This window comes from Myxocyprinus asiaticus, chromosome 37, assembly GCF_019703515.2.
Source record: "Myxocyprinus asiaticus isolate MX2 ecotype Aquarium Trade chromosome 37, UBuf_Myxa_2, whole genome shotgun sequence".
In the NCBI taxonomy this organism is placed as follows: Eukaryota; Metazoa; Chordata; class Actinopteri; order Cypriniformes; family Catostomidae; genus Myxocyprinus; species Myxocyprinus asiaticus.
Genome location: NC_059380.1, coordinates 22,314,807 through 22,334,121, shown reverse-complemented (window position 1 = coordinate 22,334,121; position 19,315 = coordinate 22,314,807). Strand labels below are relative to the sequence as shown.

The window sequence follows — 19,315 nt, the reverse complement described above, 5'->3', positions numbered from 1 at the left end:
GTACACAACTTAATTATAGATTTAAACATATTTTTCAAGGTGAAAAATAGCAATATCTTGAATTTTTGAGTCACAAATAACAAGACTTAAAATGTTACTCCATTTGACAAACAAAATATGCATTTTCTTAAAAAGGTAATATATATATATATATATATATATATATATATATATATATATATATATATATATATATATATTTTTTTTTTTTTTTTTTTTTTTTAACTGAGGGTCTAAACGTAAGGGTCTGAAGGGTTCTCTTTTATTTATTTTTTTGATACATGACAATAAAATGACTACCTGTGTGTTGTTTACGCCAACTGACTTTGATTTAGTGGACAAAGGTTTTTAAAATATTAATAATATATATTTTAAGTTGTTTTTTTTTATTATTGTTTTTTTTTTTAAGAAATAATAATTATTCCAAACTGTTTATGCCAACATTTAGTTTTTCAAGAATTTCGGCTTTTTAAGAGATTTTTATTTTTTACTTTCTCTGGAAGGTAGACCACACACAAAAATTACAAAAAATATTTTGAACTCAGAAACTGAAAACATGATTTTTGTGTAAATTGCATTTTATTTTTAATATAATTTTTGAATAACATGAGCGTCACGTCATTGACCCTTAAAGAGATTTGACAGGATAAATGCTGAAGTTTATATTATACAAATGAGTCAGTCAATACATCAATAAACCCAATGCTTTGGTCCGCCAGCTACATGCACACTTATGCGTGAGACTAACGTATGTCTCCTGCGAGTATGAGAAGACAAGACATACACAGAGAGAGGCGGTGTGTCTTCCCTTCTTCTTTGTCCCTCCTCCATCATAGACCTCCTCACGCCGCAGTCAGTCTCTCTTGCAACCCGCTGCAAACAGGATGACTCACAGCAACCTTCACTTCACCCTCACCTTCATTTAACCCAGCCAGTGTGTATGCACGCACACTGCGCCCCATTTCCACATTCATTCCCCGCTGAATCGGCAGCAGCATAATGCCCGACACGGCGGTGGCATCCGCTGCTGCATCATCGGCGAGTAACTGCAGTAGCACCAGCGACAGCGAGAGCTCACGGCACAGACACCGAGCGCAGGAAGAAAGCGAGCGGACTGAGCAACAGCAGCAAAGCGCAGCCCCTCAGCCCACATCATCGGGCGTTTTGGGTGAGTTTCGGCACCATGAAGAGCGCGGAGAGGGTGATAACAGATAGGACAGGTGGATGTGATGGGAGAGGAGAGCGGATATAAGGGAGGGAGCAGAATGAACAATGCGGCTCTTTGTTATGCTGTCTGCCCCTTATGTCCATTATGCTGCCTGCCCCAATGTGCTGTCCCCATATTTCGATATTCGCAGCGGTAAGCTAAACTGCTGATGTGCTGTATCTGAGGCCTAAAAAGGTCGAGACGTTTTTTACGACAGCAATTTCAAATGCAACGGTGCATGCATGTGAGACCTGAGCTTGCCTACATCGTCTGGGCCATGCGCCACATATTTGCTCTCGATAAAACCACTTTTGTGGTCTTTTGGACATTTGGTGTTTTGGGGTTGTAGTTGCATTAATGGCATTCTTGTTATGGCTGGACTTGTTGTGAACCATAAACATCAGTGTCACCAGTGCACTTGATACTAATTGAATAGGTTCATATTGTGGGGATGGTTTGTACATAATATGTATAAGTTAGGCCTAAGGTGTTACTCGAGTGATTTTGTTTTGGTGTGTCCTGCAGTTTGATGCAGTGGGTTTTAGACAGTAGCCTACAGTGGATCAGATAGACTTTCAGCTGAGCTAAATAATTAGCTAATTATATGATGTTATTGCCTCAGCTGTTGTTTCATGCTGATATGATGTTCATTTAAATGTGTGGTCTCACCATATGGTGATGGATAGCAATCTCAGAAACTCATTCTGGTATTATAAATTATAAAAGAAGTTTGTGAAGTTACAGAATATATTTAATAATTTTAGGATTATGTTTACTGAACCTAAATAATTACAAACACAAGTTCATATGTTTGTTTTATTACCATAACGAACATGTATTAAAGGAATAGTTCACCCAAAAATGAAAATTCTCTCATCATTTACTAACCCTCATGCCATCCCAGATGTGTGACTTTCTTTTATCTGTTGAACTCAGATTAAGAGTTTTAGAAGAATTTCTCAGCTCTTTTGATCCATACAATGCAAGTAAATGGGTGCCAAATTTTGAAGCTCCAGAAATCACATAAATCAGCATAAAAGTAATCCATAAGTCTCCAGTGGTTAAATCAATATCTTCAGAAGTGTTATGATAGGAGTGGGTGAGAAACAGATTACTTTCATATTCTTCTTGTGTTTTTGGTCATTCACTTGTTTCATACATATTGGCCCCTACTGGGCAGGCAGAAGAATTTCAAGCAAAAAGGGACATGTATTGATCTGTTTCTCACCCACACCTATCATATCACTTCTGAAGATATGTATTAAAACACTAGAGTCAAATGGATTACTTTTATGATGCCTTTATGTGCTTTTTGGTGTGTCAAAATTTTGGCACCCATTCACTTGCATTGTATGGTCTGAAATATTCTTCTAAAAATCATAATTTGTGTTCTGCAGAAGAAAGAAAGTCATACACATCTTGATTGGCATGAGGGTGAGAAAATTACTGACCGATATGGGTTTTTTAATGGCCGATGCCAATATCCAGAGAGAAGGGTGGCCGATAGGCCGATGCAATGTCGATATAACACACAATTTAATATAGTAAATAACATACTGGTGGCCAAAAGTTTTGAATAATGTACAGATTTTGCTCTTATGGAAAGGAATGGGTTCACCAAAGTGGCATTCAACTGATCACAATGTATAGTCTGGACATTAATAATGTTATTTATAATTTGAATTTTTCAAATTTTTTAAACTACTTCAAAGAATTTTCATCAAAAAATCCTCCACGTGCAGCAATGACAGCTTTGCAGATCCTTGGCATTCTAGCTGTCAGTTTGTCCAGATACTCAGGTGACATTTAACCCCACGCTTCGTGTAGCACTTGCCATAGATGCGGCTGTCTTGTCGGGCACTTCTCACGCACCTTACAGTCTAGCTGATCCCACAAAAGCTCAATGGGGTTAAGATCCATAACACTCTTTTCCAATTATCTGTTGTCCAATGTCTGTGTTTCTTTGCCCACTCTAACCTTTTCTTTTTGTTTTTCTGTTTCAAAAGTGGCTTTTTCTTTGCAATTCTTCCCATAAGGCCTGCACCCCTGAGTCTTCTCTTTACTGTTTTACATGAAACTGGTGTTGAGCGGGTAGAATTCAATGAAGCTGTCAGCTGAGGACACGTGAGGCGTCTATTTCTCAAACTAGAGTCTCTGATGTACTTATCCTCTTGTTTAGTTGTACATCTGGCCTTCCACATCTTCTGAAATGGCAAAATCTGTACATTATTCCAAACTTTTGGCTGCAAGTGTAAACATAAAATTTATTAAAAAAAAGTTAATAAACTCTTATTTAGCACTATATTTACTCAATTTCACACAAAACTTTAACTTTGTAAAAAAGAATCTAAAAAAATATTATTATATTTTAAATGGTAGATAGCAGTTTCTTCTGATTTCTATTTAGTCATCAAATGTTAGTAATTTATTTGTACATGAAGAAATTGTTAATATATTAGGAAGAAGGGAATAACAGTACACACAGTAATCCAGCAACCATGGATGGCATGTCCACATTAGCAGTCAAAAAAATACAGAATCAAACCAATTGTACATGCAGTGCATAGTGAATAAGATATTTACTTATAGCACACATGAAGCGCTTTTACTTTGAAGTTGCACTCACGCGCTCGTGCGGATCCAGCATTAGAAGCAATCTCCTGGCAGTTTAAATGGCATGGATCGCCTGCTTGGATTGTCACGGAGTGACCATCATGATTTGTGAATCAGAGGAACTTTTGATCCTGATCCTGAAGTTTTGATTCTGGCTGATAGAATACACGCTTCAAAGGAAGATATTAAATGAGCGCTCGATGGGAAGAAAACACTGGATTTTCGCGAGGTTCGTGAATTACATCTGTTTAAACGAGATATCTGCATATTTGCAAACAGTATAAAATTGAAGTTTTATTGATATTTGCTTTTATCATTAGAAAAGAAAGTTAAAAGTTACAGGGAAATGCTGAGGAGAGGCTGATAGAATACGTGCTTTACAGGTAAATAAATGAGCACTCCACAGGATGCTGGATCTGCTCAAGTTTTGAGAGGTTTGTTTATTACATCTGTTTAACCGAGATATGCGCATATTTGCAGATGGTATATGATATTACTTTTATTGATATTTGCCTTTTTATCATAAGACAAGACAGTTAAAAGTCACAGGGAACTGTTGAGGAGAGAGAGGAAGAAGGAAACAGGTGAGCACTTTGATATTATGAGCTCAAGTGTGTCTGCCGTGGCTCTGATATGCAGACTGTTTAAATGAGACTGTGATGCACACTGGTCTATTATTGTAGTAACACAATGGCACATAACAACAAAACGAACCATGACTGGCCATTTATGTCTCAGTCGCTTCACATGCAAGAAGGCGAATTTTGGCGCCATCAAGAAACACATCGGCCAAACGGGAAAACGTATCGGCTGATGCCGATAATGAAAAAAGTCAGAATATCGGCCAATTTAACGGCCTTGGCGATATATCGGTCGACCACTAGAAAAAATGATGAGAGAATTTTCATTTTTGGGTGCTCAACCAGCATAAGACTCGAAATCATGCATGGTTGAGGTCAGCTACATGCTGTAGCTAATACAGCAGCAAATAGTCCCCTCAGTCATGGGCGCCTGAAGGATTTCATCTGAGGATACGCACAGAAATCTGCCTAAAACAACCTTATATCTTGGGGCGTCCGGGGCTTGTTCCCCCGGGAGATTTTTTTTTGTTGCAAAAACAACACCAAAGCATTCAGTTTGGGTGACTTTGAGAGAAGCATTTTTATTTGTATTATTTTCTTGAGAATAAGTAACATTCATGTAACTACTGGCTTAAGGATTCTTCCAGTAACCCTTCAGAACATAGAGCAGAACGCAGGTGTCTTAAGATGCATTTTTATCAGCTGAAGAAGTTCTTTTTAACTTGACACGGCATCTAAAAATGCAGCGCTCCCGTGAGAGATGCTAAAAACAGTGAAATGTGGTGCAGTTGAAAAAAAAACATCTAGCGGATGTTTACATGGAAAACTATTGAAAAACAGTGCAAGTGGACGCAAAAAGACGATCGGTTTGAACAGCCTCTTGTTCACATGACAACATAGCTGAAGTTTCTCAAAGTTACCTCTTAAAAAGATAGCCTTTTGTTTCAGTTGATTGTAGGTAAATTTCCACTTTATCCAGCGCTGTTTGTTTTGTGTTTGTAAAAATCCATATACTGTTTTACTGTGTGGGAAACCGCTCCTAATGATTCATAGAGAGAGTGCTCCGAACGAATTGTATTGAATCAAACCGATTCAGACTGTTTTGCAAGCCGTTTGGCCAATTCACTGAAAAGAACCAACTCAAAAGAATTATTAATTTGCCAACAGAAATACTGTGGACACACTTTACTCCTGATTGATGAAATATTCTGAGAGTAAATGTTTCTCAGGTCAGTCGGAGCACTCATGGTATGCACAGCGTGTATGGCTGTACAGCTGCAAGTGCCATTGCCCTCAGTTTCAACGTCATTGTTTTCAAGATACAGAAATTTCACTTACATAACAAGATCATTCAAACGCAGTCGTTTTCAGTTACCAATGCCATTGTAGAAATTCACTATTCACAGTCAGCCATGATTAATTTAATCCATGAGTGAAAGTGTTCAATAACAGGGTGATTACTGAGATTAAGTGAGTAGTATTCGGCTGGTCATGTGATTCTAACATGGCAGCCGCCAAAAGGGGACCCTCTCCATGTAGAACACAACATCTTTTATAAGGTTACTGATATGACAGGAGTCTTCATCTTATGTGAGTGGTCATGATTTTATTCAAAATTACAATTAATTTCTTTAGGAGTAAAACCTCTTTAATGAGGGGAAAAATTACTGACTGCACCAAGGCCATTTGTCCATGATTTCAAATTTTCAACAAAATAAATTTTTAGCAGGACATTGACATTTAAAAAATCTCTTAACTTTAAAAACATATTGTAGGTATTTGTTGGCCAAAGTGTTAATTGTTTGTATTTTATTTAGTTTAAATATCACCAGAGATATTTACTTATTTCTTTGGAAATTTTCATCAGATATTTTCATTATAAGAGCCTTACATTACAGACATATTTGGTGGCACTTGTTATTAAACTCTGGTTGTTTACAATTTACAGGAGTTGCAGCTGTACTCTGAGAATTGCCAAAGCATTATCCAGATTCAGACCCATTCAGTCGTTCATAATTTCTGCCTTCATTCACAATGCCCCATTCAAATTAGTAGAGAACTATCTGCTTCAAAGAACATTCAGTAGACAAAAACTGAGAGTTACATATGTAACTGTGGTTCAATGAGTTCTGCATGACCGCCAGAGGCAGTGCTTCACACTGGAAATTATCTCTCTTCGTATATGTGCAGGTTAAGTCTAATTACAACAAAGTCACTCGTGACTAGTGCCCGACCGATTTATCGGTCGGCCGATATTAGCTTTTCACAGATATATCGTATCGGCGGTAATGTTTTCCAATTTGCACAGATATTAAAAAAAAAATTCAGAACATATAATGCAGAAAACAATGCTTGGGGTGATTTAGAATTGGTGTCATAATGTAGTTTGTCCAGCAGAGCACACTCAGAGCTGAGCTGACAGTGGTTCTGAAGACAGGGCGGAGTTAAGCGGTATCTTCACGGTAAGTTGCTAACTAGTTTGTGAAATACATACTGGAAAGTTAATAAACAATGACCCCATCATTTTCCCTTTTCAATATAAGTAATATAACGGTAACCCTGTCCCTGACAACTATGTCACTCATGTTTATCACATCTGTTTGCTATGTTAGCCAGCTATAGTTTGTCAGTGCAGTCAGTAATGTAGCAGATTGAAAGATAAACATCAGAGCAACATTTAGCAGCTCAGCAGACAACGGTGCGGTGGTGGATTGTGTCTGTTGAGTGTTGATTTCACACTACGTTGTTACTTAGTTGGTGAGACGCAATGCTGGAAAGTAAATAAACAACGTCCATCTTTTGCTCTCCGTGACAACAAGCTTATAGCTAACTAGCTAACCACGTTGCTACTTTCATACCTTGTCAGCTGAGCTGAAGCTTATGTGTAAACGTATTCACCAAACTGTTTTGTTTAGGATTTGTAGTTTGATACCCCCTTCAGCTGAACAATTCCAGTCATTGCATTTACAAAATTTAATATTTAAAAGTCTGGTTTTCCACTGTTGAAAGTTTCCCCTGAACTTGTATAGCAGAATATGGTGTAACACCGCTGCTGCTGTTTATCTCTTGAATTGGCAGGTGTAAATGCTTCTTGTTTTACAACCTGCCCCTAACTGACTGGCAGTATTAAAATAGTTAGCATTTGATTGATACTAAACAGTAGTACTGATGTTTATTTAGCTATTTATTTTATTTTTATTTATTCTTTATTTAAATGGTCAGCAATTGACTGATACTAAACAGTACTGGTTTATTTAGCTATTTATTTTATTTTTTTATTTATTAACATTTCTTATTGATTCCCACAGAAGACACGAAAAACAAAACATATATACATGGAATCAACATTTAATCCCTAGCACTACCACTCCCCCTCCCCCTCCCAATCCGCAACCCCACCCCGACCCCCAACAAACACTCCCGTGGTCACTTGAGCATATTCACACAAAAAAATAAAAAAATAAATAAAAGAATTATATAAAAATATATATATATAATCACACACATCAACATCTAAACCTCTCTCTCCGCTACCTCTCCCCGAGAGCCCTCCAAAAACACCAACCACTTGCCCCACTTCCCAGCAAACAAATCCAAATTACCCGGTCTACTAAATATAATTTCCTCATATGCCGCCACCCTTTCCATCTCTGTGCTCCACTCCTGAAATGGGGGTGCTCCAGCCGACTTCCATCCCCTCAAAACAATCTGTCTGGCAACCATCACACTGGTCAGGACCCAGTTCTTTATGTTTTTATTCCCCACATCGATGACCTCCCCATCACCCAAACCACAGAGTCTGGGGCAAAACGAAATCCGAGTGCCCAACACGTCACACACAAAACCTCTGAACCTTCATCCAAAACCCCTGGATCTCAACACACCACCAAAAAACATGTATACAAAAAAAATAATAAAATATCATCTGTCAATAAACCTTTGCTTTATGCTCCATACCTCCCGACACCACCCCTAGAAAATCATCATCATTTCTTATCGCAGCTGAATGGTTCCAGGGCAAGACAGAACAATAATGGGGAAAGAGGGCAACCCTGCTGGGTGCCCCTATCCAGAGTAAAATAATCTGAAATTAATCAATTTGTTTGTACCGCTGCTACCAGATGTCTATAAAGTAACTTAATCCATCCAATAAAAGTGTTCTCGAACCCATATATTTCCAAAATCTTAAAAAGATAATTCCATTCTACCATATGAAATGCCTTTTCGGCATCAAGTGAGATGGCAGCGACCGGAGTCTGATCATTCGCCACTGACCACATGATATTGATGAAACGCCTAATGTTATCAGAAGAGCTTTGACCCCGAATAAACCCCACCTGATCTATATGTATAAGAGATGTCATAACTTAATCGGATACCCAGAATTTTTGACAATATTTATATGTCTAGCTGGATCAAGGAAATTGGACAGTAACTCTTGCACTCGCTTGGATCTTTGTCCTTTTTAAGAATCAGTCTGATCCGGGCTTGTGTCTTGGTTGGCGGAAGCTTTCCATTCTTTAATGATTCCGTATAAACTTCTAACAAAAGTGGAGCCAGTTCTGTAGCATAAGATCTAAAAAAATTCAGCAGCAAAGCCATCTGGGCCCGGAGCCTTGCCTGTAATTACCTTGCCAAGCTCCTCCAAGGTCATCTCAGAATCAAGATAATTTTTTTGCTCAGTCATCAGTTTAGGAAGTTCTAATGGTTCCACAAAGTTCCTAATATCATCATCAGTAGATGAAGACGTGGAACTGTAGAGATCAAGATAGAATTCTTTTAAAGCATTATTAAAATCAATGGCCGAGGTAAATATTTCACCACCAGCAGATTTCACTGAGGGAATGGTAGAAAAAGACTCTCTCTGCTTTATGTATATAGCCAAAAGCTTCCCTACATTGTCCCATGACTGTCTTGCCCTGAATAGCCAAAACTCCACCTTCCGCGACAAAATAGTATTATATCTATATTTCAGTCTGGTCAATTCTCTGAGGCCATCAGATGACATTTGGCGCTTCAGCTCTGCCTCGGCACTTTTAATATTCCCTTCCAACTCCACGAGTTCTTGTACTATGGAATTTTTGATAAATGAGGCATCTTTATGATCCGACCCCTAAGAACTGCCTTAAGTGTCTCCCAAGCCACGCCCACAGAGGATACTGAGGACCAGCTGGTCTCCATATAAACACTGATTTCAGCCTTAAACATTTGTTGAAATTCAGGATTTTGCAAAAGGGATAAAAAAAAAAATGTATTTAATTTTTATTTAAATGATTTATTTGATTTCTTTTTCTCCGTATGTGGCAACACCTCTAAACTCACCAGGGCGTGATCTGAAACTAAGATTGAGCAATCAACAACAGATGAAATGAGGGACTTAGATATAAAAAAAAAAAAAAATCTATTCTAGAATAAATCTTATGGACTGATGAAAAAAATGTATAGTCCCTACCAGATGGGTTCAAAAGTCTCCAAATATCTGCAAGACCAAGATTTGTACACATTCTGTGAAGTGTCAATGTTGCTCTAGGGGGCTTTCACACTTTGCTTCACTATGATCAAGGACTGAATCTGTTAATAGATTGAAGTCTCCTGACAATATTATACCATGAGGGGTGCCAGCAGCTTGCAACATCCCTTCAAGATCAATACAAAAGCCCTGATCATCAGCATTAGGAAAGAAAGAAAATCACTTGCCATTATATCAAACACAGTTGAAAGCTATTTGGTTTGTTAAATTAAGCTTAACATTGTCTTTGTGTTTGTTTTTGAGTTACCACAGTATCATGTCACACATCGGTTCTTATTGAGTGTAATCTCTATTAAATTATTTTTTTAAATCCTTACCCATTAATCACAAATGACTGGAAAAAGTATGGAAATTGATTGTTTAATAAGAGTAGCAACCCTGAATTAAGAAGTTCATGGATTTCATTCCTTATAGTTTTTGAAGCCTCCTTTCTGCACTCTCTCTCTCCTTGATTCTGAAATGGATGTGTTGAATTGTAGCAACATTGGCATCACTCCTGCATTATGCTTTGCACTCTGTATATAAATAAAGTTTGGAGAGTTCTAGGAAACCGAGCCAGTAGAAGCTGACTGATGCTTGGCCAGATCACATAGATGTCTTATGAGTGAGATAATATTATTTGACTACAGACAAAGTAGTAATGGCATTTATTTCAATCTTTGTGTTTGTGAGAAAGACGGAGAATGAGAGAAAGAAAGAGAACTTAAGCGTATAAGAATAGGGGACATCTTGACCTTTGCATAAAGATGACAAATTGAGCAACATTAAAATGTTTTGATGTGAGTGCTTTACTTCCAGGTTTTTTTTAGATTCTTGATCCTTCACAGTATTTAAAATTTTTTAATATTAACGTTTTTTTCTTTACATATTATATTATTATTCAGTAAAATTCCTGGAACACCTGATTGTGGTGATTGTATGTAGACTGTGTCCTACTTACTGAAGGTCATGCATCAGTGAGCAGGAAGCCATGTGAACAGCAGTTTAGAGTGCGGCTATTCAGGACAACAGGACACTGCCCAAATCTGACGAGAAGCTCTTCATTTGTTTTTTGAATGTGTTTACTCTCTTAATAGAAATATATCAGCCTGATCTCATGACAAATTTGTGGTCAAGGCCACATTTTTGCAAACCAAAATTACGTGCTGTATTACTCGTTTGGCTGCAGTTTCCCAATGAATTGTCCAGCGGGGAACACCAAAAGTGATTAAAATTATGTTGTAATTAGACACATTTTTTAAGGTGAATTTTAGATGGAGGTTTTAATGAGTACAATATACTTCCCTTACCTAAAACTTTAGCCTAAACCTAACCAATAGTGTCCTTAAAGCAAATGAGAGTTTAACAGACATCTTTACACTTAACCAACACCTAACCTAACCGATAATGTTTTAAAAGCAAATGCGGCATGAAAGCACATTTTCTAAAGCAGCCATATCAGTTCATGTCAGTTCTATGACACTTTAGTCTCATGGGTCAGCTTGTGTGCTTGACTTGTCACGAGCCACGTACTTCCGAATCCAAAGCCAATACTCTATCAGCTGAGCTACCATGCAAGCTAATCACACTGAAATAAGTGTGTGGGTGTCCTAACAAAAAATCCAGAGTTCTGGAAAACTTGACACAAATTTGCCACTCATTATTTTGACATGCAAATGAGTATGTGATTCACCGCAAATGTTTGCCATAAGTTTGCAGTCACCGATAGTGGTGAACCTGCAGCAAACCTTTGGCAACAATGGAAATTTTGCCATAAGTTTGCAGCAATGCTTATTTACATGTGAAAATATCAGTGGTGAATTTGCTGCAAATTTGCCATGAACTCTCGATTTTTGTAAGAGTGGGTCTATAATACAAGCGTTAAAATGTGTAGTTTTTCAAATTACAGTATGTGTTAGAGTAAAAGTGTTTCAGTATCATAACATAGCAAAATGTAAGTGAAAGAGCAAAATATAATTAGCTATTGTAGTTGTGATTTGTGTGAAAGTGAATAAATGCACAGTTGTTGTAGTGCCTCTAGTGTTCATTTCACCAGGAAACTGCAGCAAAAGATAGAACAAGGCACATAAAAGTCAGTTTGCAAAAAATGTTTTAGTACTGCAGTTATACATATGAGCAGGTTGTTTTCAACCCCTCTCCTCAAACCATCTGTCATATAGAGACCACTTGGTATAATCCAATACATACCTGATAAGTTAAATCAAGTCCCTGCTGCAGTACCATAGAATACTTCAGTACAAGGGTATTGCCATCTGATGTCATCACTGTAGCACAGTACGTTTCTGTGAGGAAAGTCAGATGTTTTGCATGGCAGCAGGTCTCTAACACTCTCTCCTACTGTAAGCTGAAAAATGTTTATCCATCTGTGCCATATTTACTCTGGTTCTAAACCAAACATGAGGATTTAACCAAAGCTCCATCAAGATTACCAAGAGCACACAACCCCAGTTACACACATAGGTTATTGTTCATATTCAGACACTGTGCTGTCAGGGCTCCATGACTGAGCATTCAGTTATAAGTGGTCTTCTCATGTTTCAAGGGGAATGAGAGTGACATTTAAACTTGGCACTGAGAGCAAGGGGAAAGAATGAAAGGCTTGGAGTGGCTCTGTTTGTCCATAGCGATATAACGAAGTGACTGACGGTCCCTTTTCTTTTCTCTTTCTTTGTTGTTTTCCTCAGATAAGCTGTTTGGAAAGCGTCTGCTGCAGGCGGGGAGACACATCATGTCCCATAAATCCTGGATGAAGACAGTGCCCACAGAGAACTGTGATGTCCTTATGACTTTTCCAGGTGCCTCAAATCTCTTACTCTTTCTCTGTCTGTCTTTCTCTGACACCGTACCTTTATAGCATTAATAGCATCACTATTACTATTGCTTATACAGAGGTTTAGGGATTTGAACAAACCTGTAAACCTAAGTATTAAAGTTTATAAAGATTATAATTTTATTATCTTCCCTGAGATCCACTGATTAAAGTTTTTTGCACCAAAACTGTCATAGTTTAGTAATAAATTATAATTTTTCCACCCTTTCTCTGGCCCTCAAATGCTCAGTTTTAAACTTAAATGTAAATGCCCAGTGTTATGATTGGCTAACATCGCGCAGCCCCTCAAATACAGCCATAATTGAAACTCAGTCGGAAGAGAATAAACAAGCTCTCCACATCATTCTAAAATAAAATTTTAAGGTTTTACACATAATGCACATCAAACACATTGCATCCAAATACAGAATATTAAACTGTTCACTCAAGCACAGCAGCAAAATTAACTATCAAACAGTCATGACATTAAATATTTATGAATGAATGTGTTTACTCACCCAAGTGTTTTTAACTGGCACCATTCTTCAATAACAGTTCCTTTGCAAAGCTTGAATCGTATTATGACTGCTTCACAAGCTGTCCACACTGATATTAGCTGCACAAACACAGTAAATAGCATGGAAAAACATGATGCACACACATAGGTGCACTGAGGCACAGATCGCCAGAAACACATCCAAACGGTCAAAGACGTCCAGCTAGTGCTTGTTTACATACACCAACATTTTAAAATAGCACAGATGGGCGCAAGAACAGCAAGACACAGAGCAGCTGAATGAAGCCAAACAGAGTCTCCTTTTCTGAGTTGTAACTTGACACCGCGTCTTTTAAAAGCTGCGCGATGAACATGACAATGGTCAAATATGTCTGTCCAATGCATGTGTAACAAATCAGGTTCTTCATGTGGAAAGGAGGAAGCGGGGACCGGGTGAACAATCCACGTCAGACATTTAATGAACACTTTTCAGTGTGTAACAAAAGCTTGCTTTTCAGCATCACACTCAATACACATGCTGATTTTCAGCAGATATGTTCAACATAAAGACACACACACACACACAGACAGCTTTGTGCGTCTCTCTCGCGAACTGCAGCTCCAGCTCCACCTTATCCCTCTCCCGGCTGATTGCGATCCTTCTCCCCCAGCCATCCCCCATCGCCCAGTCATGCCCCCCTGCTCGCCACAGCATGTTATATGGAGGGAAAAAAAATAGTCCAAATGGGTCCCCTTTGGTGTTCAGGAATAGTTGGTCACACTAGGCCTGTCTCTCTCCATCTCTGTTTACGATACGAACTGAACAGCAGTGGGTGGGGCAAAGGGTGCAATGACGCATGTTATGGGGTGTGTAAATACAACTGAGCAATGTCTTGTGACGTCACAAACACACAGTTTTGAAAATGAGATGTTTCAGCAGGGTGGGAACTATAAATGCTCTTTTTAGACTGGGGAGGATGTTTTGAGTTCTGAAATTTACAGTATGTTTTTATAGTAGTTACCTCTTTTATGTCTAAATATCATGGAAAATTAGATTTTCCATTTCATGACCCCTTTAAACTCTGGTGTGTAACTCGTCCTGTGCCAATTGTGCTACAGACATGAATGATACCTCAAATTATGCAACTTGTTGAGGAGTGGTTTGCTATTACTTTTCTGAAGGAATAGACTTGATGATTTTTTGCTTGGCAGATAATAATGTGGCTCACATAAATTTATATTATTGGAGGGACCTGAGCCATATCTAGAGATCATAGAGACTTGGGGGTGGACTCATGTAAGCAACCACCCAGAACACCCTTGCAAAACACTAAAAACCAATCGGAAAACCTGAGCAACGTGTTAAAAATGGCTAACATCGCTAACAGCATCATTAATGTTAATCAGTCCAGTGAATTGGTCCTCTGTGCATGCATAAAGCCATGCAACACATTGTGCCTTGGTTATTCTACTAAAAGACCAGCAAATGTATCAGATGTTGGTTCATATCAAGGGATGCTGGTGAGCTAGAGCTTTTAACCCTTTCAGCTCTGCATATTATGGCTGCCAAAACCAACAAATTTAAAAGCTGTGAACTAATTGCAAAACATTGGATTTTTTTTTTTGTTTAAGAACCCTTTTTCTGCTGGACTGCATATTTATGTAATGTTGCATAATTGAGATGTAATGATGTATAATGGAGAGCAGCACTGGAGTGTTTACAATTGTCTTCATGTAGACAGCACAGATGACCACACGCTGCTCTGGCTTCTGAACCACATACGGCTCGGCATTCCAGAACTCATCATCCAGATCCGACATCACAAACACACCAGAATGTACGCCTTCTTCGTTACGGCCACATATGAAAAGTAAGAGAGGGAGTGGGGGCGTATAGCTTCTAAGTGGTCTGTCCTCTTTGTTTATGAATGAGTTCTTCATGTTTATGTAATTATGACTGTGTAATCTGCATAAAAATGTAAAGGCCCTGAAGTATTATATGGTTGTGTTTTAAAGCATGTTAATGCTGTGGGTAGTTTTCTTAAAATAAATAAATAAATAAAAGGCAGAAGAGTTAAGTAGATGCTAGTTTGATGTTTATTGTCATGTTCAAACATTGCTCTTATTGTCATGTTCAAAAAGAGCGCCTGAGAAGTGTAATGCATCAAGATATTTACAAAATGGATAGTTGAAATTAACTTTTTATTCAACATTTACCCTTTAATGCATACATTGGGTCTTTAGTGACCTGGGACCTCATTCCACCTCCTTTACCTCATCCATTTTTTGGAGTAATGCCCCCACTTCTTAAGTATTCCTCAACCTTTCTCTTATGAATCGTTTACCAATATTTGTTTTGTTTTTTTTAAAGCCAAAATTGCACAAAAAAACAAAAAAAACAATCTAATTGTTTAATTACCAAAAAGAGTTTAGGTCTTAAGTGACCCAAGATATGTACATAATAGTGTCGCAATATACTGTATAATTCCACTTCTATAAATCATTATATTCATGATTATTTAATATCTATTTTAGTTTACTATCACAGGATATTGATTTATTTTTGTATTACAAGACAACTGAGTGTCATACTCATGCACACAAATTACTTATGTCGATTTTCTGTGCAGTGGTGGTAAATTATCAGTATCCCATATGCGTGTACGTGTTTATGTTATACATGCTATTTCTTACTCAAGGTGGATCTGTTGTTTCAGTGATTGACTTGATTTACATTTGACATTGGTGTTTGATGAAGAGGCAACGTAGAAGTAAACTATAGCAAGTGTAACACATGAACAGGAGGATATAGCTATTGATATTTGGATGTTCTACTGAAATTATGTAGCTGTACATTTATTTTTGACTCAGGTGCCTGAGAAAATACATATGTGTAACTTATGTGTAGCTTATGTTAGCTCAATATACTTTTGACAGCCAGTTAAGTCTCAAAAAATTTCTATGTGGAAGTAATGAATCTTGTAATGAAGCTTGTCACTTAGCAGGACACTGCTTTCACTGCTTGTCATGTCAGCTACCAAAAAACAAATAGAAAATGTTCTGGAATGAGACGATTGTTTTACACTCGAATCAGGCACCAGCATGTTTACTGTTTCAAACAGTTGGTTAGTCTCTAGCTTCAGTTTGGTATTAAGGCTGTTGTATTTTTTGTTGTGTCTTCAGTCTTTTACGAGGGGCTGAAGAGATGGGACTGCAGAAAGCTGTGAAGCCGGAGTTTGGTAGCGGCTCTCGCAGTTTCTCCTGTGAGGAAGACTACATCTATGAGAATATTGAAAGTGAACTCTGTTTCTTCACCTCGCAGGTCCTTCACTATACTGAGCAGCAGAGATTTGACTTGCCTGTGTAACTGTGTTAAAATAACTTGTTTTTTTTTAAACTGTGAGGTAAATGTGGGGTAGTATGTCAACAATCTAAAAAACCATTGTTCTTTTTAGAAAGTGTACACTTTTTCCTTAAAGAATTGAGACATTTCAGTGTGCTTGGCTTTGTATTTTTATTTTACATGCAGAAATAAACCCTATTCCTTGCTTTATCGCAGGAACGTCAGGGTATAATCAAATACTGGCTGGACAATCTCAGAGCTAAACAGGGCGAGGCTCTTCACAATATTCACTTCCTGGAAGGGCAGCCAATCAGTGAGTTCTTCTCTTTAGACTTCCTGACAGCCCTGAGAAGTGTGTGCCTGAACTGTACCAGTGGCCTGTATGTATGTATACAGTACGTAATCCACACCTGTGCGATATTTGTGTATCGTTGTCTGGATGGAGTTTTATTGTGCAGGCTTTTTGTGTTGCTCGTGACAGATGTAGTCAAAGTTTCTGGACAAGGAAAAGTTTTAACAAAGTTTTGAATACCTGTTCATGTTTTGTGTGTGTGTTAGTGAGCGTGCACTGTGTGTGTATGTTCCAGTTGCTGAGCTGAGAGCGCGAGGTGTGATCCAGCAGGTCTTCCCACTTCACGAGCAAAGGATTCTGGGGCAGCTGATGAAGTCATGGGTGCAGGCGGTGTGCGAAAAACAACCATTGGGTTAGTAGTAGTTATAAAAGGTTTTCAAAACTGAAGGATAGTTTTGTTATAATTTTTGTTGTGTTTGCTGGTTTTGCAGTAAATTAAAAAGTGGTATTTGGCTATTATGGCTAGTTTAGATACCCAGTTCAACATACCTGAATGTTTTGTAATGTTGTCTTCAGCACTTTTATTGTTGTTCAAACACAAATTTTCTAGCCAAAATATGTGACACTTGACAATTTGTCTTTATTCCTTCTGTTTTCTGTGTTAGATGATATTTGTGACTATTTTGGGGTAAAGATTGCCATGTACTTTGCCTGGCTGGGTTTCTACACCACCTCCATGATGTATCCGGCTGTTATTGGCTTTGTACTGTGGATGCTCACAGAATCAGATCAGGTATTGAAACACCTCTGCATTCTTACCATATGACTCTTAAAGGAATAGTAGAACTAAAATGACAATTCTGTCATCATCATGGAAAAATAAATAGGCCTACCTTACTTGTTTCGTGCAAGTGCTGTAACTCACAGACACAGGGGAATGGACGAGTTAGGGGATGTTCACACCGAACATGTTTTTGCGCACGTCTGTGCTGTTTTGCAATTGTTTTCCTATGTAAATACATGCTGGACGGACATCTTTGACCATTGCACCGCATCCCGCTGTTTCTTCAGCGTCTCGTGCAGGACCGCTGCATTTTTTAGACATGTGTGAAGTTAAAAAGGACTTGCATTCTGTTTCATTTGTTACCCTGCGTCTAGCTTGTTTTTAGCACAAGTGTCAGAAAGATTTGACATTCTGAAGAAACTCAGGCTGCAAAGAGGACTTCATATGAATGTTAATCTAATGGTACTGGGGGGATCACACCGTCTTGGGTAGGGGTCGGGTTCGGGCTTCATTTTAAGACCTGTGCAGATCTCTAGTCAAGTTGTATCACATCATGTTTGAGGTCAATGAAGATCAGTTACGAGACACGAGAGAACCAATAATATCTGATGTCACTGATGTGCCATATTTGAATGAATGTGACAGCAAAGGGTGAAATATTCAGAAATATTTTAAATTCTGCAAATAACCCCTTTTGTGTTCCACATAAGAAATAAAATAGTACAGATTTGGAACAATATGAGGGTGTGTATGTAATGATAGAGTTTTAATTTTTCTGTAAACTATGCCTTTATTGGCTGTTTTGCAGAAACTCAGTTATATAACCCTCAAACATATGTGAAGATATGTTTGTATTTGTGTCTACCACTGTTCATATTCCATATATCTGACTGATTGATATTCCTACGACTGTCCTCTCAGACCAGCAGGGACATCTGTTGTGTGGTGTTTGCTCTCTTTAATGTGGTGTGGGCCACACTGTTCCTGGAGCGCTGGAAACGCAGAGGGGCGGAGCTCGCGTATAAGTGGGGTACACTGGACACCCCAGCAGAGTCACTGGAGGAACCAAGACCTCAATTCAGGGTAATGACAGTGTCATAAATACATCTGAAGTATTGGTCCTGATCTGTTTATTTCTAAAAGAGCGAGAAAAAAAGACTTGAGTCGCTCTTTTAATCTCTTTTTCTCTATTTTTAACCTCTGTTCAGGGTGTAAAGCGTAGCAGTCCAGTGACGGGCTATGAAGAGTTTTATTACCCCCCATGGAGGAGGAGAGTGTTCAGATGGCTTGTCAGCTTTCCTGTCTGTATTTTATGCCTTTGCTTTGTATTTCTGGCCATGCTCATCTGCTTTGAGATTCAGGTGAGTTATACACCCAAACACATGTACACATATATCCACAGTTTTCCTGAATAACTACTGGGCAGCGCCATAAATATTCTAATTGCTTTTCTAAATTGTTTTAAATGTAAGTTGGAGTATAAATGAGTTCAGGCTCAACTTGAGAAGTTGTTGGCTGTCATAACAACTTGAAGTAACTTACTTCAGTTCATAGCTTCACATCATCCACCCTCTCCCTAAACTTTGATGAATGAGAAACAGTTATCGAGACTCTCTAAAGTAATAGCACTATGGAGCCACATGCTTTTATTGACAATTTT

General features: G+C 38.2%; 1 protein-coding gene across 1 annotated transcript in view; it reads left to right on the top strand.

Annotated features, from left to right (window-relative positions):
• Positions 1 to 622: 622 nt before the first annotated feature.
• LOC127427633 (anoctamin-8-like) overlaps positions 623 to 19,315 on the top strand; it is a 37,090-nt gene continuing 18,397 nt past the window's right edge. Inside the window, exons 1-9 of the mRNA XM_051675309.1 lie at positions 623 to 1,168; positions 12,616 to 12,726; positions 14,975 to 15,107; positions 16,420 to 16,558; positions 16,796 to 16,892; positions 17,167 to 17,283; positions 17,537 to 17,664; positions 18,577 to 18,738; positions 18,864 to 19,016. Of these exons, the coding sequence (XP_051531269.1) occupies positions 1,000 to 1,168; positions 12,616 to 12,726; positions 14,975 to 15,107; positions 16,420 to 16,558; positions 16,796 to 16,892; positions 17,167 to 17,283; positions 17,537 to 17,664; positions 18,577 to 18,738; positions 18,864 to 19,016 (1,209 nt within the window). The 5' untranslated portion in view covers positions 623 to 999. The remainder of the gene's footprint in view (positions 1,169 to 12,615; positions 12,727 to 14,974; positions 15,108 to 16,419; positions 16,559 to 16,795; positions 16,893 to 17,166; positions 17,284 to 17,536; positions 17,665 to 18,576; positions 18,739 to 18,863; positions 19,017 to 19,315) is intronic.